General features: G+C 37.1%; 1 protein-coding gene across 39 annotated transcripts in view; it reads right to left on the reverse strand.

The window, feature by feature from the left end:
- Positions 1–3,380: 3,380 nt before the first annotated feature.
- The window catches only part of CLASP2 (cytoplasmic linker associated protein 2), a 189,798-nt gene continuing 168,434 nt past the window's right edge, over positions 3,381–24,744 (reverse strand). For all 39 annotated transcript variants that reach the window (XM_067753641.1, XM_067753640.1, XM_067753653.1 and 36 more), the window contains 8 exons: positions 23,595–23,701; positions 21,516–21,669; positions 18,108–18,336; positions 11,570–11,763; positions 10,943–11,071; positions 8,583–8,789; positions 7,391–7,507; positions 3,381–5,121 (listed from right to left, as the gene is read on the reverse strand). In XM_067753641.1, the coding sequence (XP_067609742.1) occupies positions 5,035–5,121; positions 7,391–7,507; positions 8,583–8,789; positions 10,943–11,071; positions 11,570–11,763; positions 18,108–18,336; positions 21,516–21,669; positions 23,595–23,701 (1,224 nt within the window). In that variant the 3' untranslated portion in view covers positions 3,381–5,034. The remainder of the gene's footprint in view (positions 5,122–7,390; positions 7,508–8,582; positions 8,790–10,942; positions 11,072–11,569; positions 11,764–18,107; positions 18,337–21,515; positions 21,670–23,594; positions 23,702–24,744) is intronic.

Below are 24,744 nucleotides of genomic sequence, written 5' to 3' on the forward strand. Positions count from 1 at the left end.
GTGGGTGGTAAGGCAGTCCTGTCTATGTAAGATGCTTAGCAGCGCCTTTGGCCTGTACCCACTAGATGTCAGTAGCACTCCCCCACCGAGTTGTGACAACCCCAAATACCTCCAGACATTGCCAAATGTCTTCCAGTGGGCAAAATCACCCCTAGTTGAAAACCATGGCTTTAGGAGGATGGAGAAGAAAAGGCACATTTCTTGCTTTGTTGAAGAAATTCAACTCTAAGTCTTTACTCAGACCTGAACTTAGGTAAAAATTAATGTTGTCAAATTGGCTTTAGACTAAAACCAGCAAGCAATCCCTTTTTGCACTCATTTCCAATAAAAATAACAGATTCACACTTTCTTAAGGGAAAAAATACTGGGGGACCGGGGCTGCATGCAGGGCTATCTGGTCAGGATGGTTTGCAAGAAGCACCACCTTCTACCTTGAGTTACAGGCCGGTCCCTCCTGTACCGATCACATTTCTGAAAGCACCTTAATGCATCTCTCCTATTACCAGATCCACAGCTACATATTTACAGCAGACAGATTTTAGAGGTGTCAGATGCAGGGCAGGTGCTCAAATATTTAGTAGGTAAATAAGGGTAATCAGAACCAGATTCATAGAGACCAATCCATAAAAAAATTGTAACCTAAAAACGAACTCACTTCTGATGTTTTCAGAGTACGTAAAATTGAGTTGTTTGTGATGTTAATTCTAACCATGCTGTTCTTCAGTTTAAGTCTTCAGTGAACTCCTTAGTTCAGTTAGATTATATCTCAGAGTATCTAGTACTCAATCCGGGGTCATTCTCCACTGGCATCCCATGTTCCAGCTAAACCAACCTGTGTAATGATGCCCAGCTGGGGAGACATAAATGATACAGTCTGGAAAGCGAATTCAATATTATAACTTTGTAAGAAAAGGAAAACTTTTGAACTAAAACCCCTGAAAGAAAAGCTATAGCCAAGCTTTCTTGATTGTGAGAATGCACAGATTTTTTTTTCTTTTTGAAAGATATTTTATGGGGACTTTTAAGAGAGTAAATGAGATTTCTTTTACATTTTCCAAAACAAATCATGGTTTAAAAAGTTCCAGTGACATGACGTAATGCTTCTTACTTCATAGAGCACTGCCTTGCTCTTTGGCTTCCCTCTGCTCTCCCTACCCTGTCACCCCAATGAGCCTCAGACCCATTGTTTCCAGACTAAATTTAAACATCACCTCTTCTCTTAAGAAGCCTTCTGCGATTACACCTTATGTGTACCCCCACCCCCATTCTCTAGCTCCCATCAGCACCCTGTGTTATTCTCTAATATAGCACTAACCACACTGTATCATGGTTATTTGCTCTACTCTGTCTCCCTGAAGGCAACTACTCACATATCTTCTGCATGGATGAATGTACGTAAGTTTGAAATACTGAAATTCCGATACATTTAAAGATTTCTTGTATTTTCCTGTTCTATTTTAGATTACTATTATAAGAGTACTTTAAACCCAGCTATTTATCAGTATATCTTTAAATAAGGATTGTTTTTCTGTATTTAGTAATTTCATAGTAAAGGCGTCTGTAAAATTGCCAAGTACGAAATAATTGGAGATGTGCCAAAGATGTAGCTATTTGTTATAGGAATATCCAGTGAAGATCAACAACCCAGGATTATGCTGCATACATACCAATGAATATTTTGCTGCTGTTAGAAGTCATCCTATAGAAAAACAAAGAAGGAATATATTCAAAATGTATTGTTTTTGTTTTGTTTTGTTTTGTGGTACGCGGGCCTCTCACTGTTGTGGCCTCTCCCGTTGTGGAGCACAGGCTCCGGACGCGCAGGCTCAGCGGCCATGGCTCACGGGCCCAGCCGCTGCGCGGCATGTGGGATCTTCCCGGATCGGAGCACGAACCCGTGTCCCCTGCATCGGCCGGCGGACTCTCAACCACTGCGCCACCAGGGAAGCCCTCAAAATGTATTGTTAAATACATGCACAGAACAGAAGCATTCAAAATCTTAGCTAATTCTAATCTTGTCATTCTCTGGTTAACAAAACTTAATGTTCCCTTACAGTTTTCAGCATTAAATCAAATTGATTATCTTAGCACGCCACAAAATAACAACACAGATCATCTAAAGTGGTGCTATGAGAGGTAATTTTTTTCCTTCAGTTTTTCATTATTTTCCAAATATTCCACAATAGAGATGGATAACTTTTTAACTGACAGGTTTTTTTAAAGCTTAATTCTAGACCTTTCATTTGCATGGCTATAAAACTATACTGATTAACTGCAATAAAATGAACTAGAACAATACAGGAAGCAAAGATGTCAAAGGTTAAATTAAAAAAAAAACCTCATGTATTATGGAATAACATTAATCCTCATTTCTATTTACTGTAAATGTTTTTCTAAATTAACAATAATAAGAAACACTTGAATTTACAAATAGATCTGGCCTGAAGATTTTAGTTTTTTACTGTAAGACATAACTTGATGAAAAGTCATTTTGACCTGAAGTTTATAATAAAATATGAAGAAATATAGCAAATTTACTCCAAATATGAAACCTCAGGTTCAAATCATATCTTACTTGAAAATGTCAGAAGTCTATTACAGATTCTGAAAACCCACAAGAAACAAACATGTTTTAAAACCTGGAATTATATGTTTTAATTGGTTCTCAGCAGCGTGGGTAAATGAATGACACTGATGATTAACTTAGGGGAGAAAAGCAGAAAGAAAAAAATTTAACCAGTAGCTTTTTATCACCACTCTTTAATAGCTGACATCTTAATATGGTTCTGGAATGAACAAATTAAAGGTATTATATATAGCAATCTGAATAGTCAACAATAACTTTCTTATAGTCTTATCAACTGAAGTAACAGAATTTTAAACATGACTTAGCTTTCACTTCGTCACATTAAACCATATACTCTTCTGTTACTCATTCATTCATTTCTTGAGTGCCTGCCTTTAGATGCCAGGTGTTTGATCTAAGTTTTCAAGTAGAGTTATTATTCAGCTTAAGCCACTCTATTTAGTTGTCAACAGTAGTTAGAGCAGGACCTTAAAGAAGAGGTCAAAATTAGATCAATGTTTAGATCCAAAATGATTATAAAACATACTAAAGGTCGTGGAACATAAAGCATTACTGAGACGAGTTCAATGTTTAAAATACCTTTTCTTTTTAACGATAAGCTATAATATATACATGCATATAGAGCTATATACATTGGACTGTGGCTGCTACTCCTGACAGATCTTTTCTCCTTGGATGTACTTACAAATTCATGAGAATACCACGGAAACAGGACTTTCTAAACATTTTAAAAAACCTAGTTATGAGATAAGTGACTTGTCACACAGTGAGACGGAAAAACAACTGATATACATTGTTAATTTGTTCAAGTAATGTTATGTACAGTTTTATTGCCAGTATATGCACAACAGTAAGCATAGAACTATAAATACACAATGTAATTAACAGTAGAAAACAAAATTGTTACAGATAAAGGGGGGGATATAGAGAAACTATTTTCCTGCTGCTAGAACAAAAAGGAAGGAAGGTAAAAGCCTATCACAAATCATCCATTCAGAACTCTTGCCTTAAATTCTTTACATACATTTCTACATTTTTTTGATTAAACAAAGAAAGTACAGATAACTCTGTAACAAAAGCAAATTGCCTCCCTAATAGGTATTTGCCTTTCCAGTCAAATTCACTTTATGTTAGGATTTTTTAAAAAGTCAAGATGAGAAATCATTAGTATCCTGGTTCCAAATTACCAAATTTGCCTTCCACCAAAACTGGTAATTTTTGAAAGTTGGTTGCACATGAAAATAAGAGGTGTAGCAAAAGGTGATTAAAAAAATTTGTTAAAAAGTAACAGAAAATCACCCTTTTAATAGTTTTCCAAAAGACACTATAGGCAGCAGCTCAGTTAAAAGTATTAGCCCTGAAGAGGTAGAGAATTTGAGCCCATTATACAAAGATAATAACCTTGGCACCATCTTCTCTCTCATCAGGATCAATGTTTTCAAGTAAGACAATTTCATGGTAAAAGGAAACCAGGTTCCACCATTTAAAGAAAAGGTGCTGTCGACTCCCATGTCTCAATAATTAGTTTGTTTATTAAATGAGAAACAGAAGACGGTCAAGGACACACATGCACTTGATTTTTTTTTTATGTTTCCATTATCAAGTTTATTCATAAGTGAATTTGATATTAATAAATAAAAAAAGCATCATTCACAACAAAGATAAACAAACCAAAAAACCCTGCAATGAAACCTTCTATTTCAATAAGTAACAGGAAAAACACAGGCTGATGATTTGGTACAGCTTTCTTAAGGGATCACAGAGGGGACATGGTTTTAAATAAAGATGGCAAGATCAACAACCAACAAAGGATATCAGCCTTACAGAACTGGCTGATTCTGTAACATTTCTTTGAGGTCTTAGTTTTAAACTACAGATCACCCCAAAGAAGTTGCAACTAATTAATGACGTGTATCACCATCACACCAACAGAGTCCAGCTGTAGTTCAGATTAGTCCTGCTTTATTTCACATCATTTCAATATTTCTAGCATAGGACATGATACGGAACAAAACTCAAAGTAGCAATAAAAATATTATTCTGCATTTGAATAAAGGCCAAAAAATGTTTTAGACTGTTAAACTTTTAAAGCTTTAAGCATTCCTGTTTAACCAGCATTTTAAAAAATGTATACAGTCATAACACTGGCAAAGGTTAATGGGAGGACAAAGAAGTAAAACATGTGAAATGATGAATTAGATTAAAAATTACTTTGTATTGACCAACTGATGTTAATACTGCTTCTTTTGAATTTGGAATAACTATCATAAAAGTTACATGCAGACTGAGGATAGCCCTCTGTTACAGAAAATACAAAACAAAACAAAAAACTAAAACTGGGAAACAATGGTAACTTCCAAAAGATGTATTTGAAAATTTCCTTTCATTGATGAGGGTGGTCTGTCTGTCCTTTCTTTGAGAGACCTGGTTCACTTCCATCAGCTTCACTAACTTTGTCCAGAAACATCAGTAGTGGGATCAGCTCCTCCAGAACCTGTTTGTGCGCGTTTGATGTAAAGATTCAGTAGCTTCATCTGCAGATTCAAGCCAAACACGTCATTTGAGAAAGCTGCTCTAAATTATTGTAAGATGCTCATTAAAAAAAATTATACATATGTGAGCTTCAAAAGATATTTTAGACTGAGGGGTTATTATAATGCCCCAGTTACTGTTGATAATTAAGAATTTCAAAAAAAAATTTTAAGTCTCAGTTTGTTCAGGACAGTATTCTAGCATGCCTTTTCAAAAAATGTTATAGTGATAACATACAAAACTTAGAAAAAGAAGTCACCATCAAGACAATAATGATAAACATTTGAGCAGTATGTGCTATACAATATACTGCCTTAAATTCTCTCTTTTTATCTTCACAACATTTTACAGATGAGGAAATCGAGATACAGGATGTGCCATCCCTGCCTAAGGTCACAGGGGTAGAGAGAAGTGGGCCAGGAGAGGCAACTAGGCACTTGGGCTCCAGCACCCAAGATCTCAGACAACTACGTCACTGCTCTCCTAACAAGAATGTTTTTGATTTCTCTGTGTCATTTTGCAGTCGTTATTGTATGAGATCATATTTTTATAGTTTGGAATCAAAGCACATCCAATTCTGTTTTCTACTTTTTTTTCACCTAATGTCATTCTCAGATATTTTTCCTACTTACTGTCTTCACATGCAACATTACTACTGGCTGCCTAGTATTCTGGTAAAGTGCTGAATTTTAATTCTTCTACAGACAACTCTGGATTATCAGGACCTAACTTAAATTTATGACAAAACTCAGGATACATTTTTCTCTGAAAACCACTTTGTTGTTCAAAGTTTGCTTTTTTAACATTGTCTTTGACTGAAGGGTTTTTAAACCTGGTGTCCACAAGATTCAGAGGCTCACTGAACGCCCCCCGCACCCATGGAACTATGCGTAAAATTTATCTGTATGCATTTATTTTTCTTGGGATGAGATTATAGCTAAAGCTCAAAGTGGTCTGTAACACAGAAAAGGTTAAGAACCACAGCTTTCTCTTTCTTTCTTTCTTTCAGCCACGCCACACAGCATGTGGAATCTGAGTTCCCTGACCAGGGATCAAACCTGTGCCCCCCTGCAGTGGAAGCACAGAGTGTTAACCACTGGACCTCCAGGAAGTCCCTAGAACCACTGCTTTAATCTATCTATAACTTGTATAGGTATTTATTGTAAGGTATACACCTGAGCTCTTTTTCTTTCTATGTATTTTTTCTTCCCTTTGCTACTTAAAAAATAAATTTGATGATAGTAATGACAACTGTTAGGATTTGGGGAAACTTTTTATATGAAGGTGAGTGTCTTGCCAGTTAACTGGTTCATAAACCGTAATTCAACAATCATAGTTTATCCTCACCCCTTAGAACAAATTTCAAGGTTTTGATAGTATCAAAGAAATGAAGAAAGCAAGACTGATTTTGTGTTTTTTTGCATCTTAAGGACTAACTGGAAAATTTATTTTAACATAACAAATCAAAGTTAAACATTTATTGTGATCATGATAAGAACAGAAAGAGGAAAAACAAATACTTGATTATCATAGTTCATAAAGGAAAATTTTTTTAATGTTCAATTTTTCCATATTTGGGGACATATAAATCCATGGATATATAACTATTATTTATTCTTAATTAAACAGCCCTTGGGGGTAAGGATTTCGGTGTGGGAGTGAGAAGAGTCAGTTGGTGATCAATAAATAACCAGAAGCTGTAGGCATTTTTTTCACAGCAGTCTACCAACCACCCTACCAAACCGCTGACCTCACCTGAGTAACAGATGTGAAAGTACAAACAGCTAAACTGCAAACGGTAAGAGGAATAAGCTGGATTCGCAAAGCTTAATTAAAATCCGAATAACAAATTTACTCTTTTTATTTAAATTAATTAATTAACTTTTGGCTGTGCTGGGTCTCCATTGCTGCGCGCAGGCCTCCTCTAGTTGCGGCGAAAAGGGGCCAGTCCTCGTTGTGGTTTGGGCTTGTCATTGCGGTGGCTTCTCTTGTTGTGGAGCATGGGCTCTAGGCACGCGGGCTTCAGTAGTTGTGGCTCGCGGTCTCTAGAGTGCAGGACCAGCAGTTGTGGCACACGGGCTTAGCTGCTCCACAGCACGTGGGATCTTCCTGGACCAGGGCTCAAACCCACGTCCCCTGCATTGGCAGGCGGATTCTCAACCACTGCCCCACCAGGGAAGCCCCCAAATTTACTCTTTAACACACTCAAAGAACTAAATTTTGAAGAAGGACCCACAGCCACCATCTTTAGAACAGAGCAGCACTACTTACTTTACTGCCAGTGAGCTGACTGAGATGTGGTTTTAGTTCATCACCAATTACCGCATGAACAGCCACCAGGCAGAAGACACAAGCTTTCCGAACACTGCTCTCCGAATTATCATAACCCTGGGAAGAAAAGTCCTTGTTAGCACTCCTGCAGGATCTGAGGAAAGTACCATTCCAGAGACAGACGTGCAACTCAAAGAGGAGATCCCAAGTATGCTGAGGAGACAGAGCTTTCCTGACTGGACAAAGTTAATTTCTCACCTTTTCAGGCAGAGACGTGCCCTTCCCTCCTCCACCTCCCCTTCGGCATCCCCACTCCACTGTCAGACTTCCTTATCGGGTTCTTTCTTACTTAGCTTGGAAAGCTGCAATCCTCTGACTCTGGGGCTGCCCCTCTGCCAATCCACCCTGCCAAAGTCTCTGAATTAACCTTCCTAAAGCATTCAGCTGTAGTGAATTCAACAGCTCCTCACTATTGAATAAAACCTAAACTCCTTGGCCTGGCAGTCAAGGTACTCCTGTAATCCAGGCTGAATTAATCTTAACATCTGGCCCATCCCTACCATTACTCTAAGTTATTCATCCAACAAACATTTATTCAGTACCCACTGTATGTAAGACACACACCTATTATGTATATTCTGTTCTTAGCACCAAAGCACAGATAAGAAAGGAAAAGATTTGGATCTTATCTTCAAGGACCTCACAATTTAGTAGTATTCGGCTTAGAACAGTCACAAAGGTAATACTATAGAAGCACAAAGAAATGAATGATTAACGTTCTTCAGGAGGGATCTTAATATACATACTATGTAATATTAGTCATTAAAATTACATTATAGGATATTATTTATTGGATGGAAAAAGTTCACAATCTATGATTAAGTTAAGCAAAGCATGTTACAAAATATGATCCCATTTTTTAGAAGTATTTATATGTATGGGTTTGTATGCATAGAAAAAAACCCACATTAAATGGTAAGTTACCATGCTAAATGGTAAATTTTATGTTATGTATATTCTACCACACACACACACAGCTAATTACAGAAAGTCTTTGCTCCTAAGACAGCTAAGAACACCTAAGACAGCAGGAAGGCTTGGTCATGCCACTAGTGTTGCCTGGCAAGTGCCTAAAATAACTGAGTCCCAAATGTATCACACATAGCTTATTCCTCCAAGCTTTGCTGCTTACCTGTATTAGGCCTGGCATAATCTCTGGCAAAAGCAGGTTAAGGGTTTCCTTGGAAACTCTCTCTATCACTTTTGTTTGCATTTTGATTGCAGCCAGATTAATTGGGTAATCTGCAGTTTGGATGATGGGACAAAGCACTTTGATGCACTGCTCCGGACTGATTGAAGTGGCCAACACTGACGCAGCTTCCTCAGCAGATCTCACCACCTAAAACAAAGAGGTCAACATTTAGCAGGGAAGTAATTTTGTAAAACGTATACTGTGGCCTGGATGTATACATTTCATGAAATAAGTCGTAGGACGTGATATCTGGGATTTTCTTTGAAAACACTAAACAAACAAACATAAAAGGTGAGGGTACAGATAAAACAGGTTTGATAACTGTTGAAGCTAGAAGATGGAAACATGGTGCTTTTTTACATCATTCTTCCTTCATTTGTGTTCTCTTAATGTTGGCTTGATTCAGTGATTAAAAGCAACTTTAACATGATATTGTGGTCTAGTTCTGCAGGGGAGTGGAGGCTCTGTCCACCTAGACTACACTGTGACTGGAGTCCTCTGCATCAGCCACGCTGAGACCCTGCTCATTGTTAGGACCCTCAACTCCAGGAGGGCTTGTGCCTTTTATCAAGTTATTAACAAAATAAAATAAAAATCATTTCATTAATATGTTATCAAGTTAACAGGCTATTTCCCCTACTGTTCATAATGATTTTCTTTCCTTCTATATTGGACTTGGGGAGGGTAAAACACTGGTTCTGCAATGAAGAGAAGAAACAGTTATCTATATTTTTATTGGAAGCTGTAATCTCTAAAGATGGTCTTGAAAACATGTAAAAATTATTGCTTTTGCTGCTACTTTGGTATTATCTCATTTGTGCTCTCAATCTGTGAGAGGTACTTAGAAAGGTATAGTGGAAAATACACTGCAAGTCAGAAGACCTAGGGCTAATTTCAGCTCTAACAGCTTAAGAATGTCAATTTTATCTTTGGTGAAAACTGGTATGCTACAAGGCCTTATTTAGGTCAGAAGGTGGATAACTAAAGTACAAATATTACATAGCTTTTTTAAGCCTTCAGCAAGATGTTACACATGTACCACTACTAAACACCAAGTGGATATTTTAAAAAATCGGATTAAAAATCCAGGTAGATTTAAAAGTTATGGCTCACTCTCCTGTAAGATTCACAGTCACAGCTTCTGAAAAGTGAATTACCCAGAGGGTTTCGATTTTTTCATATCCTCACCAACATTTCTTCATGTGTGTGAAGTGTGGTATTTCATTGTGTTTTTAGCTGCATTTCCCTAAAGACTAATGAGGGTGAGAATCCTTTTATGTGCTTATTGGCCATTTGTATATCTTCTTTGAAGAAATGTCAACTCAGATCCTTTGCTCGTTGAAAAACTGAGTTATTTACCTTTTCATTGTTGAGTTATGAGAGTTCTTTATATATTATGGTGGTTAGTCCCTTATCAGACATGATTTGCAAAAATTTTCTCCTATGTTATGGGTTGTCTTTTCACTTTCCTGAGAGCATCCTTTGAAGCACAAGAGTTTTTAATTTTGATAAAGTTCAATTTACTCTTTTTTTCCTTGTTGATTATTTCTGCTTTTAGTATTGTATCTAAGAAACTATTGCCTAACCCAAGGTAACAAAGATTCACACCTATGCTTTCTTCTGAGAGTTTTACAGTTTTAAATCTTATACTTAACTTTAATCTATTTTGTCTCACTGCTGTTTTAACTTTCTTTTTTTGACTTGTCTTTTGCTTATGTATTGCTCTGATGCTTTCTCTTAGAGTTGCAGTCCCTATTTGAAACTTGCTTTTCTAATTATTTTAATGAAAGTCCTTATGATTATCTCATCTCACTGATTATCTCATCAGTGTCATTGGTCATGATGGGGATATCCTGACTATAATGTAACAAGAAAGGTTTACAGGACTCTTTCAGGAAAGCTGTACTCATTGTTTTACTGAGTAAACTTTTAACAGACATCTAGCTCCTATAGGCAATTTACCACTTTAAAATAACAATGATTCTTATCTTCATTAGTTATTTAAAAAAAACAAATTCTTATTGGTAAATGAAAAGTGAAGTTAAGATTGGTGAACTCTAAATGGAAATCTAAAAGTGAATTATAGGAGAAAATGAAATCATATAAATTATATCCTAGAGCTCACCTATTTTAGGTAAAAGGCCATGGTATCAATATAATTAGTTAAACAGAAAAGATTATATGTTTGCTTCTCAATCAGATACTACCTTGAACATTAAGAAAATGCTTGCTAAGAGTACTTTCAAACAACGTTTGTATGTTTCATGCAATAATATCAGAAGTACTGTCAGGTCACTTACCTCCTTATGAGGATCTTTATGTGCTTCCAGTGTTTTCATGACAGTCAGTTCTGCATAGTTTTTAAATCTTGCTGGTTGATGCCTTAGGATTTCTCTTAAAACCTTTAATGCCAAAGCCCTGATTGTAGGCTAAGAAGAAATATTTTAATGTTTTTAATATTTTGGGTTGTAGACGATCTTTATATTTTCCATTTCTGTAACTTAAGGGTCTTAATATGGGTTGGGGGAATTGTAGACAACTGCATAAAATATGCGGTATATTACACAATTAAGTTTTCACATCTCTAGTTGAAAACTAATACTTCTTAAAGAAACCAAGAACCACTACATTCTATTAAAAAGGAAGTTTTACTTTTGAACAACTAATTCAAATATGCAAAAAAAAGTACTCTCCTATAAAAATTTTGTCAGCAACCTTTCATTTTCCCTGTTGTCAACTGTTGAAAATCACTGAGCTGCTTGGTTGGGAAGAAAAAGTACTTTACAGTGAAAATTTCAGGCAGAAAGAAGCAGCAGAAAAGATCATTTTCCCAATTTCCAAATCTGTGTAGCACTTGATTAATAGGCAATGACAGGCAATTCAAGACAGGAAAAACAGGCTATTGTTTACATATTCTGCCGTTTTACCTCTTTATCCCCAAGGGTTTCAAGCAATAAAAGTAATATTGTTTTGAAGTGTTCATCCCAAACACTGAAAGATTCTTCCTGTGTCAGTTTCATGAGTTCATAGAGGGCGATTTTTCTTTCTTCTACACGTTCATTATGGTTAGACAACTCCTTCAATAACTCTGCAACCAGGTCAGAATGGTCTAGGGAAAGATCTGTCATAAGGACATGATGTTAATTCTGTAACTTTATAGGTCAACTTTCACAAGTATGGGGATGACAACGTTATAACATCATGAACACAAACAGAAAGTTGCTTGTAAAAAAAACCCCCAAAACAAAGAAAAATGACCAAGTAATATTCTTTTCCATTTGTCATCCCCAAAACCTCAATGCTAGTTTAAAACCATTTATAATAAAAATTCACAGGAGAATTGTATAATGAACCCCCATGTGCCCATCACCCAGATTTAAAAATTATTAAGATTTTACCATTCTTACATCATCTTTGTACCCCCCCCAACTTTTTTTCTGAAAATTTTTTAGCAAATCCCAAATGTATCATTTCATCCTTACACACTTCAGCATGCACTTCTATGTTGTCATGCCAGGAGGCTCACAGTGTCTGGGTACTCAATTTTCAGCGATACTAATAAATGATCACTGGATTTAACTGGTAACAACTTGATCCCACCGTTGTAAAGTTCCCCTTCAACCTTTTAACTAATGATTTCACCCACTGATGTTGCTAAATCAATTATTTTATTAGGAGTTAAAAATGGGTTGGAATTCTTTGAGAGTGAGTTTATCAACTAGAGCTATTTTGATTGCCCTGAAATGCAGTTTGATAGAAAAGGCAGAATACCTAATATATTTCCCTTTAAATTTCTAAGTCAAGAGTTGGGCCCAGTGGTTATCAAGGAGTTTTCATTTGTTTTTGCTTTCTTTTTTTAAAGTATAAGTATGAACTCATGAATTTTATGAATGTTAAAGGACACATTGTTTATTTTTTGAAGTCATCAGATAATGCTTTGAGAAATCTTCGTAGGAAAGACAGTTAAATCCAAAAGCTCACATTAGAACATTAAAAAATACCAGAGTTCTTCCTAAATTCTTTTGATGATAAAATACATGATCAATTCAGGTTTGAGGGACTTGGGCAGGCATTTGCTTGAGCTTGTGCCATAGATTCTTTTCCCTTCTAACTCATTCTCTGGAATAAAATAATCACAGAACATGGTGCCTGAGCCTAGAAGGTACACCTGGGGTCACTCCCTCTGCCAAGTCTCCAGGAAAGACAGCTAACACTGTGGAGCTGTGTTTTCCGTGGCTTCACTTGGCATGAGTATGCTGGCCTTTTGGAGAGGGTTGCTGCCTACAAAAGGAAATGCTCAAGAGGAAAGAGCACTTTTCCCAAAAATGAACTTTGAGGTTGTAGTTTGCCAGATGGTTCACAACTGGTCCATAAAAACAGAAGCTACTGTGCCTCATCCTGCCAGCTGGTTAGCCACTGACCTAGAGATACCAATGGCCTGACATTATAGGTCTCAGGGAACCCACAACTACAAGTAGGGAAAGAAAAGTTATATTTCACTTAAGAGGATTCAGAAAACTGAGGAAAGGAAATCAAGCTGAACTACTAGAACAGATGACTTCTACTGGAACAAAACTAACAGATGATAGGGAAGGGAAATTGAACCAAAATGTAATGATAATATTCACTGCCTATAAAAAAGGAAGTTTGTTAGGACAACTTTTGTGGAACTATAATAAGAGCACGAAGAACTTCTGGTCCCCAAACACTCATACACAGAGCATAAAATGTGATTACTGAATTTAAAAACTTGAGATAATCTGGAAAGAATGATCACTGAGGAGAACTAAATTAGGGTTTTGGAAGATCAGGAAGAACCTCTGCAAAATGCAGAGCAAAACCATGGAAAATGAGAAATTTGAGTTCAAAGATCTTAACTTGGAGAATAAAAACTGTCTTATAATAATTTCATTTGTATAGACCAACATTAGAACAATATTGCTGGCTTAACAAGAACTACTGCAGCAGGATCAATACATCTCTATAAACCACTCAAAAATCACTCCTGTGAAGTTACATTATCAGACTTTCAAAGATGTCATAAAATCATTCTGATAAGAGTATATTTTATTTCAGCTGAATCAAGAGAAATCTCAAGAAAATGCTTTGTTTCAAGGGAACTCAGTTCTCCTCTTCATGAATATAGGCTTTGTAATTACTCTAGAAGATAATTAGAAATGACTTGTCATATAATGGTCTGGACAGATGACTGACAGGAAAATAACTTCTGCCAAAGAAAGCACATAAATTATTTGTTAAAAACTGAACTATTTATGTCGTACAAACGAGATAAACCTAACGTACTGAATTAATTAAGATAAAGTATAATCAACTGTATTTCCCCTTCTGACACATAGAAGCGTTGTTGTTCTGTGAAAAGAACACAGGCTCTGGAGTCTCACCAAGCCTCTGCCCCTTAGCCTTTGTGTGATAGGAGCACACTCTCAATTATTGTGGAGGCTGGGTTTTCTTATCAGTAAAATGGGAAAATAGCACGCACTTCCTAGGGTCATGGTGAGGACCTGGGCCTGAAATATGAGTCTCCCTTGAATAACAGTATCACCCTCACTAGAGGTAGTACATATTCTGGAATATTATAGTCCCTGGTAAACTTTACAAAGGTCATAATTAGAACTGGCCATTAGTGGGTTTGACTTGTTAGTTTTGATAAATGTATCACTAATGTGTGTATCTGTCTGTAATATGTACAGACACATCTGAGTAAGAGAGATACTTAATAAGTCTCAGAATTTTAAAACAAATTCCTACTTGAACAAAATAATTATCTCCTGCCAAAAGTTTTATATTTTAAAAACAAAATAAGGAGAAATTTTACTTGGGGGCAGGGCATAAAAGAAAAATTAAAACAGCAAAATGGAGGTCAATATGTTAAAAAAGATAATGTCAGCAATGTTTACAATAAAATAATGTCAAATAAGGTCTTCCCCACCTCAAATTTAAAAAAGAAAATAGACAGTAAATGAAAACAATTGCTATATGAAGCTTGGAACAACTACTATTTTGGTGTAACTGAAGGCTTATCTATCTTCAAATGTTTCAGAAGTCAATCAAGTATTATGCTGTGACGAAATAACGTTCTCAAGTTCAAAAATATTCTACCCAGTTAGGTTTCAGTTATATAATTTCCAAAGATATTTTCCTTTAACAAATGAGAAATATATGATCCTTAGTAAAGGAGAAGAGAATTAGACAATAAGGGGGTGACCTTGCTAAGTTGTCATAATTTTGGCTTTGTGGTACTTGTGATATATCAAGCCTCAACATGAGAAACTGGTAAAAACACAATTCCTCAATCTCATAAAATGAAGATGTTTTTCCGTTTATCAAAATTACAGGCCTGGGGACAGATTCCCAGGCAGAGTACGGAGGGTTTCCACATGTGAGAGTGGGAACGATAGGGTTTCAAGAGCTCAGCTAGAACAAGAAGTGAGTCCACATGTAGTGGCAACCAGGTGTGATGTGTCAGAGCCCAAGCAGAATGGCATTGAGGCCAAGGAAGTTGAGGGTGGAATGGTAGAGCCCAGCAGGGTGGGGAGTGCATCCGCGCAGGTGAGGAGGTGGTGGCAGAGACGGAGAACTGGCTGCACACAGGAGGATTGATCAAATAAGTAAGTATATTCAAGATAACGGAAGTCAGGTTTCTCACAGGGGGTTATTAATATGGAAAAGGAGAAACTAAAATTAACCTTATGGTGCTAGACTAGAATTGGAGTTATTGGTATAAACACATAGCTTTTGACAGATACAGCAATAGATATAAATCAGCGTGCACGCGTGTATACACACGTACGTGCATACACAAACACACACACTCCTTAGCTCTAGTCACTTAAGAGGTCTGGGGAGTAGTGATGTCCCACCAGCATTGAGTACACCTAGTGCCCAGACTTTAGTCTTTAAAGACCATTTTCTGTTAAAAGAAACCAAGGATCAATCCTTGGAGAAATGATTGATTCCAGGACTGAAGCAAGGACGGTCTAAGATTTTGCTGTGTCAGAATGTAAGAATGGGGACATGTTAAAAGGACACAAAAACCAGCTTGAATGGGATCTTGATGGTCAAATTAAGGACAATTTGAGCATCAAAATAAATAAAAACAGTTAAACATTATAGCCCATTGAATACAACAGGAAACTATGTGTCTGTACAGTTATAAATATTTATTTTTTTAAAATAAATAAAATTTAAGTTTAATGAGGAACAGGATATTTACAGTTTTAAAGTACCTCTCCACAAAACACTTATTAATTACAAAATGAGTAACTTCATAGTGGAGAAGCCTGTTAGCAGCACCATAATCAAGTGATCAAAATTACATCACCAATCTTGGGGCAAAGGGAAATCACGTGTTAGTTGAAAGATGCACTGACACTTCTGTGATACTGATGCCAAGAGTACAAAATCTGAATCCAATCATCAGAAACATCAGACAAACCTAAATTGAGGGAAATGCTACAAAATAACTGGTCTTTAACCATCAAAAGTGCCACGGTCATGAAAGCCAAGAAAAGACTGAACACTGAAGGAGACGTGATGATTAAATGCAACAGACATTCTGAACTGGATACTCCACTATAAGATATTATCGGGACAAGTGGAAAAACTCTAAGGATGGATAGTTATTAATGTAGCACTGATAATTCCCTGACTTTGATGAATATATTGTAATTATGCAGGAGACTGTCTTTGTTTATAGAAAGTATGTCCTAAAGTATCTGAAGTGATGGAGCGTCAGTTTGGCAACTTACTCTCAGATGGTTCAAGAAAAATTTCCTTCTACTGTACTCCCAACTTTTAAGCTTTTGACTATTTTGAAATAATACTTAAAAAAAAACCCCTACATATATATATATATATATATACACCTATATAGTGCATATATATGTGAGATATACATATATATAGCGGAGCCGAAGCAAGAAATGTCAGTTGTGACCTCTGTGCATAAATACTTTAAAACCAAATTAAATTAAGCTGCTAAAGCTAGGTCTCAATCACCAGGCTGTTGCTACTATGCAGGGTTCCAAGGGCACTTTGCTGCTAGGTCCAATTCATACACTTCTGTTATGCTGCTATCATGACTAAACCTCAACAGCATAGTCAACTATTTATGATAGATTAAAATACACCAAAGTGCATAATTGTGGCAATTTTATAGATTCTTATGTAATTTAGACAGTTTGGTATGTTGTCATAATTTTGCCTTTGTGATATATTAAAGTCTCTTAACATGACATGTTGGCCAAAATATGATTCATTGACCTCATTAGTAATCAAAGAAATTCAGAAGTGAAGATATTTTTCTATTCATCAAAATTAGAAAAATTAAAAAATAATCTGATATCTAATTTCTCAGTCTTCCTAACAATTAAGGAAATGCTCATTAGGATGACCTATTTTATATCCATCACAATGACAAAAAATAAAAACACTTAAACATTCTGGGTTGGTGAGGAAATCAGTACTACTTAAACTGGCCAAGTGTTTTGAGTTGGTAATCGGTAGTAACTCTCAAAACAAACTTACAGATATCCCTTAATTGGGCAATTCTATCCCTAGAAATCTCTTAGAATTACCTGTATGTGTACATAAATTTTATGCAGAAATATGTTCACTGACAGCAACACTGAGGGAATAAAGGGAAAATCAGAAATTACCTAAGTATGAAATCATGAGAGTGTTGAGGGGGAGACTTTCAAGTTTATTTACATAAAGTTATATATTACTATACATTACTTAAGAAAAGAATTAATGGATCATGTAATTTGTAGAGGAAAAGAATGTAACTCCTTACTATTAAAAATAAGTAAAACATTTACAGTGTTCTGTACTTTATAGTCAGTTCTTATACACCTTATCCAAACCTTACTGCATACTGTGATCAGAAGGGCAGGTAACATAGCATCTCCAACCTAGGGACAAGTGAGATTCAGGAAGGTCAACCAACTTCCCAGGTGATGCAGCATAGTGTCAGAGCTTAGACCTAAGCCAACTCCAAATCTTAATGGTAGCTTTTCCCATATTTGGTTCTTGAATGTATCTTATTAAAGAGTTTATGACTTCACACTCAAAAGGCTATTGTAAAGAATGGGTATCCTTTCAAAGGGTTTTGTCATTCTGGTATAAAAATTAATAACTAAATGAAATGTGTCTAGAGATAGACTAAATTTATAAGCTACAACTGGTTTCAGTTGTTTCTGGGAGGTCACTGAGGTTTTCTTGATTTCAAGGATGATATTAGGATGATTAATCTGTCTCTTATTCAGGGTCAGAAAACCACCAAACCACTAGAAATGAGCTCCTAGAAGATGGGAGAGAATGTTCCCACCCCCAAAGATCCTTACTTTTTAGGGAGTTACAATAAAAGAGCATGCATATTTCATTTGCTTCGTTGATTATCAGTCCTCCAAAACACAGACAGTAGCAGCAGGACCCAGGACATACCATCAGGAAACTGGTCAGCATCATCATCAAACATGGCTTCCTTGAGGGCAGACTTATTGAAGGGACTGATGCTATCTGAGTAGTTATACGGATTATAGTCTCGAGAGCGTGGAGAGGAGTGAGCAGGCATCGAATGGAGCAATGAAGTTTTATTATCAAGGGCTGTTTGGCTTGAGTCAGTAGCATCACCTCCTGCTCTTGGGTCAGACATCCCAGGACCGCCACATGTCTATTAATGGGAAGGGGAAGGCAGAGCAAATTAACTCCTTTTTAAATCTCTTTGAAATTCTAAAAAGATATTTCCCTACTGCTTCAAAGGCTATTTTAAAAAGGTAACAATAACCAGCCAAAAAAAAATTAAGTAATGGAAATCAACATGACGAGTTAAAACTTACATGCAAAAAGTCACAGTTTTTTATAAAGAGATGTAAAGAAACCACAGCCATAAGGGCAAATAAGAACTGTAAAAGAATGCTGTCTCTCCTCCTAGAGAATGGACTTGAGGACAGGGGAGGGGGAAGCGTAAGCTGGGACAAAGTGAGAGAGTGGTAGTGTATATATGGACATATATACACTACCAAATGTAAGATAGATAGCTAGTGGGAAGCAGTCCCATAGCACAGGGAGATCAGCTCAGTGCTTTGTGACCAGCTAGAGGGGTGGGATAGGGAAGATGGGAGGGAGGGAGACGCAGGTGGGAAGAGATATGGGGATATATGTATATGTATAACTGATTCACTTTGTTATAACGCAGAAACTAACACACCATTGTAAAGCAATTATACTCCAATAAAAATGTTAAAATAAAAAGAATCCTGTCTCTAATGATTCCTATAGTTTCCTTGCCAGTGGCTTGATCAAGCAATATATACAATGTGACTAGCAACAGTTTCTCTATGCCAGTTAAAGATACAAAAGGACTTTCATTAGCAACACTTTCATTAGCAACACAGAACTAAAAGCTTAAGGTTGTAAATTATACAATGACAGTGTGTCCAACAAAGTATAAAAAAACCAAATTAAAAAAAGGCCTACTTAAGAAAAAATAAAAACGTCCCAAAAGGACTGCATAACTTTTGGAAGGATGCCTGATGGAGTTCGGGCACATTAACATACTTATCAAAATATCAATTGTGATCATCAATATCACCATTACCACCATCTACTGAGCAACTCTGTGCCAAGTCGTTAGCTAGGTGCTTCACAAATATCCTTTAAATATTTGCTGTGCGCCTTTTCCATGCTAGGTATTATTCTTGGCACTGGGGATATATTCTTGAACAAACGAGAGAATGCTGACTATCCTCATGAAGTTTACATTCTAGTGGAGGGACAGAGACATTAAGAAAACATAATGAATAAGTAAAGTATGTGGTACAGTAGGAGGTAATTAGTGTATGGGAGGCAGTACAGTATTAAAGGGATCATGAGTGCCGAGGTGGGAGAGAGGAGGCTGAAGATTAAATAGGGTGGTCACTGAGAAGCTACTGGAGCAAAGACTTGGAGGAAGTGAGGAAACTGGCCATGGCTATCTGCAGGAAGAATCTTTAAGGCAGAGGGAATAGCCAAGACAAAGGCCCCGAGGCAAAAGCATGCCCAGCGCAGTGGTTAAGAATCTGCCTGCCACTGCAGGGGACACGGGTTCGATCCCTGGTCCGGGAAGATACCACATGCTGCAGAGCAACTAAGCCCATGTGCCACAACTACTGAGCCTGTGAGCCACAACTACTGAGCCCGCACACCACAACTACTGAAGCCCACGAGCTCTAGGGCCCACGTGCTGCAACTACTGAAGCCTGCATGCTGCAACTACTGAAGCCCACACGCCTAGAGCCCGTGCTCCACAACAAGAGAAGCCACTGCAGTGAGAAGCCGGTGTACCACACCAAGAGTAGTCCCTGCTCGCCACAACTAGAGAAAGCCCGCATGCAGCAACAAAGACCCAACAGAGCAAAAAAAAAACCCATGCCCAGTAAGTTGAAGGAACAGCAAGGAAGCATGTAGCTAAAGCAGAGGAGAGTAGTAGGAGATGAAGCCAGAGAGGTAAAAAGGGAAAAAAGTCTACTGTATAGACTGTGGCTTGTATTTTGAAGATGGAGTCAACAGATTTCCTGCTGGACCGAGAAGGGAGGATGAGAAAAAGAGATGAGACGAGGACAACTGTTCTGTCCAAGGTTTTTGGCTGAGCAACTAGCATTGCTATCAACTGAGATGGGAAAGATCAGGAGTCCAAACAGGCAGCTGGATGTGTGAATCTGGAAATCAGGAGAGAGGTCTGGGCTGGATGGAGTCATATGATTTATTATATGCATAATAATTTTTAAGGTAGGCAGTAATATCCCTATTTTCCTTAGGAAGACATGGAGGCTTAGAAGTGATAATCTGACTAGTGAGTAAATGCCAAACTCACTTCTGCCAGAATCCACTACTTGGCCTCCTGACACTGTACCCTGCTATCACTTGGGAGAAAGTCTCAATTAAGCAGTGACTCTTACTAACCTGTTACTGGTACCATAGGCAGCTTTTGGGGTAGGGAACCTCAAATACGAGTGGTAAGCAGGTTTTTGGCATCCAGTTTACTAGGCTCATCGGCCATACAGGCACGGGGAGAAAAACAATAGCAGGAAGGAAGTCAGGAAGCAGAGCAGGGAGCCCTGTCGAGATTTGCTGAAGCATTGCAATGTTCTATAATTTTGTAAACACTGAGAAACCACAGATTCCACAGGAAATGGTGGGATAGCTTGTTTTGAGAAAAGTCTAAGCTGTGAGAGAAAAGTCTAAGAAGAAGCAGAGTAAAAAAACCCCACTTTTTTGTATAATGGCGGGGTAACAAACTGAGCAATAATACTCACAAATGTCAGAAAGATGGGTCATAACATTCTTAACTGGAACCGCAGAAACTGATGAAACAACCACTATCACTACACTGAACAGGAATAAAAAAGGTTTAAACACCTTATTTTGTCCTACAAGAGCCACGTGATCTGGCCCATGTTCCTATACGGGCTTTCCTCCTGGTTCTCAACTGTACAAAGCTTGCTCCCATCTAAATGTCTTTGCACTTGCTACTTCTTTTATGGAATTCTTCTCTCCTAGATCTTGTACAGCTTTATTTAGGTCTCAATGCAAATGTCATCGTCCCTTACAACTTAATCTAAAATAGATTCACTTTACATTCTAACCTAGAACTCCACAGTACTCATCTCTACCCAAAAATATACAAGGAACTTGAGGGCAGCGACTCTGCCCAGAACAGTGCCTGGCACATGGTAGATACTCAGTAAATACTGAGTAACTGACCCCTGGAAAATTATCTTTGAAAATGACAGAAAGCAAAGTTTAAAAATAAAACAAAATCAAAAACTCTTAATGAAAACATGTGCGATGTAATAATGTTCAAATACTCACTGAATCGCCTTCATCTTTTTTAGAATCCCTTTTCAATGGCTCATTCATATCTTCTTGACTGCGGAAGCTGAAATTCTGAATTGCTTCAGTGACACCTCTAAGAGAGCTATAAATATCTTCAGAATTCATATTTTCTGTGTCATAATCAAATGCACTATGAAAAAGACAACAATTAATTTTTATTTATCTGTAGTTTTAAAATACAAATATATTTGAGGAGATTACACCGGATATTTATAAAGACAGGATTAGAGAATGTATATGCTCTAAAGCATAATTAGCAAAACGAAACCTGACAGCTACAAATGGCTAAACAACATGTCCCACTGATTGCCCATCAAGGGCAGCTTACAGTGACTCTAGAATGCACAGCCCTTAACAACTGGTTTGTCTTTTCACCTTCAAAAATGTTCTGACTAACCAGAGGCCAGCAAATTACGACTCCTGAAATCTTAGAATTTTTTTTACATTTTTAAATAGTTGAGAAAAAAATCAAAACAATAACATTTCATGACACAAGAAAATTACATAAAACCCAAATTTCAGTGTCCATAAATAAAATTTTGGAACATAGCAATGCTGATTTATTTAGCTATTATCTATGGCTATTTTCACACTACAGGAGCAGAGCTGAGTAGAGGTGACAAAGACTGCATTGCCTGCAAAGCCTAAAATATTTACCATATGGCCCTTTACAGAGAATTTGCTAACCCCTGTGGTTAACTCACAATAATGGTACTGCTTAAAGAGGAGATAAATGTATTTTATATAAATCTGTAAGAAGGCTGAGAATTTTTTTGTTTGTGTTTTGCGGTACGCGGGTCTCTCACTGCTGTGGCCTCTCCCATGCGGAGCACAGGCTCCGGACGCGCAGGCCCAGCGGCCATGGCCCATGGGCCCAGCCGCGCCACGGCACACGGGATCCTCCCGGAGTGGGGCACGAACCCATGTCCCCTGCATCGGCAGGCAGACTCCCAACCACTGTGCCACCAGGGAAGCCCGGCTGAGAATTTTTAACAGTGAACGTAAGTGTTACTGATCTGAATTCTATAATCAGATTCTAAAATTCAACTGAGTATGGAATTTAGCCATCAAAATTGTAACATATGTATAACATGGAAAAAACAGGCTACATGATAAGTTTGCAATTGGTCTGCAGTATAATGAAGCATCTTATAATTGTAATGAATACGATGAAGCATATGTTATGATATATGGTTAATAACACAAATCAAGCTAGTAAGTACAAATATGACCCACTAGACAAAGTGTTTTAATTTTTAAATTTTTATTTTATTTTATTTTACTTATTTTTGGCTGCAAGGCTTGCGGGATATCTTAGTTCCCCCACAAGGGATTGAACCTGTGCCCCCTGCAGTAGAAGCGTGCAGTCCTAAGTACTGGACCGCCAGGGAATTCCCTAGGCAAAATTTTTTAAAACGCCAGGAGATGGGAAAAATGTTAATCCATTAATGAGTTAAGAACTTCATCTGAAATATAGCCCATGCTTGAACTGCACAAGTGTGTGAAAATTTCACATGTCTTATTAAGGATCAATCTCACAGTCACATCTTTTCCTAACTATACATATTGCCATTTTATATTTAACCCTTCCCTAGTTTTTTTCTTTATTTTTACATTTTTGTCTATAAGGTTAATTTTTTCTTCTATTTTTAGAGGTGGCTGGCCAATATTAGATCTAAATAGTCATCATTATAACTTGACATCATCACTTATATTGAGTATTATAATTGAAAGACACAATTGGTAATTAATGGATTTATACAGCATATCTGAGAAACACAACTATGCTATTTAAGGCAACAAGCAGTAATTTCCAAAAGCTGTGTCCCTAAGTTTTCCTGTCACTTACAAAAAACAGTTCCATGTCCTATAGATTATTATCATCTAAAGGGTTAAGTTTTGGAATAAACAACATTTTTTGAATTTGCTAAGTTTCTATGTGTCTAAGACCTTTCAAGTTGAGTAGAAATCAACTGGAATTATATTAATGTCTGTTTTTCTAAGAATGGGGAATCTGCAAATACAAACCATGATGGAAAATAACCCTTTTATTACCTTGGAGATAAAGTATTCTGCGATGTGTTGGTAGGAGAAGTAAGAGGACTGGACCAGTTGGCTGGTGACCGTGGTGTTGGTCTTGTCAAAGGACTCCCCATGGAACCCTGATGGACGGAGTCAAATAAACATTAACATATGACAGGTAGTTCAACCAAAAGGCTCTTCAGGAAGCCATACAATCAAGATGTTGAACAGCATGAGAGAGCCATACTTATAGGTCATTATTTTAAATATTCATGTACTTATCTCTAGTTTCTGTGGGAAAAAACTTTCTTCCCATTCAGAAATCTAGCTCTTTAAGCCTTTTTATTGTTCTCCTCACACACTTCCTTCTCTCAAATATTACCACAATATCTTTTTCCTCAAAGATAAAACAAGATCCCAAATTAACAATTTTAAATTAGCTCCCTGCTCTGAGACAATTTTCCTTCCTCCAACCATTATGAATGCTCAAATTCTGTTCCCTCTTGAGTTTGATTTACAAATGAATTTTACAAGGACACCAAAGGAATAGAATCTGGTCATGTTAGTAATTTGCCTATCTCTTAAAATATAACAAAACAATACTTTCTCCTTTTATTTTAAAAAATTTTTTAATTTTTATTTTTTGGCCATACCGCACAGCTCGTGGGATCTTGGTTCTCTGACCAGGAATCGAACCCAGGCCCTCCGCAGTGGATGTGAAAAGTTCTCAACACTGGACCACCAGGGAATTCCCCCTTCTTTTAAAAAAACTGACTTTGGTCCCAAGAAATTGTTCTCAGATTGTTCTCCCCTTAGACATTACCTCAATCCTGCCATAAGTGCATCTACTTTCTCCTTTATCCAATAGCAAAGGTATCGCTCTCTTTGTCTTTTTAAAACTTAAGTTCAATTCTTCAGGCATATTATGTAAATGGTTCGATACCATTTAAATATAACACTAATGTTTCATTTACTCAGATCTTACTTCTCCAAAGCAAAATCCTGTGTTATCCAACCACCTATGGGCTGACAAGCCTGTTATTATTAAATGTGAACACATCCTTTAAAGCACTACCCTCCTCGGGCCTTATTTGTTATTCCTGGAATAAGTCATCCTTTCTGGTCCTCAAATAAGGACTGGTTCATCTAAAGAGCATGTCCTAATTCTCATGGCTTGCAAAGC

The sequence above is a fragment of the Pseudorca crassidens genome, chromosome 10 (genome assembly GCF_039906515.1).
Source record: "Pseudorca crassidens isolate mPseCra1 chromosome 10, mPseCra1.hap1, whole genome shotgun sequence".
Classification (NCBI taxonomy): Eukaryota; Metazoa; Chordata; class Mammalia; order Artiodactyla; family Delphinidae; genus Pseudorca; species Pseudorca crassidens.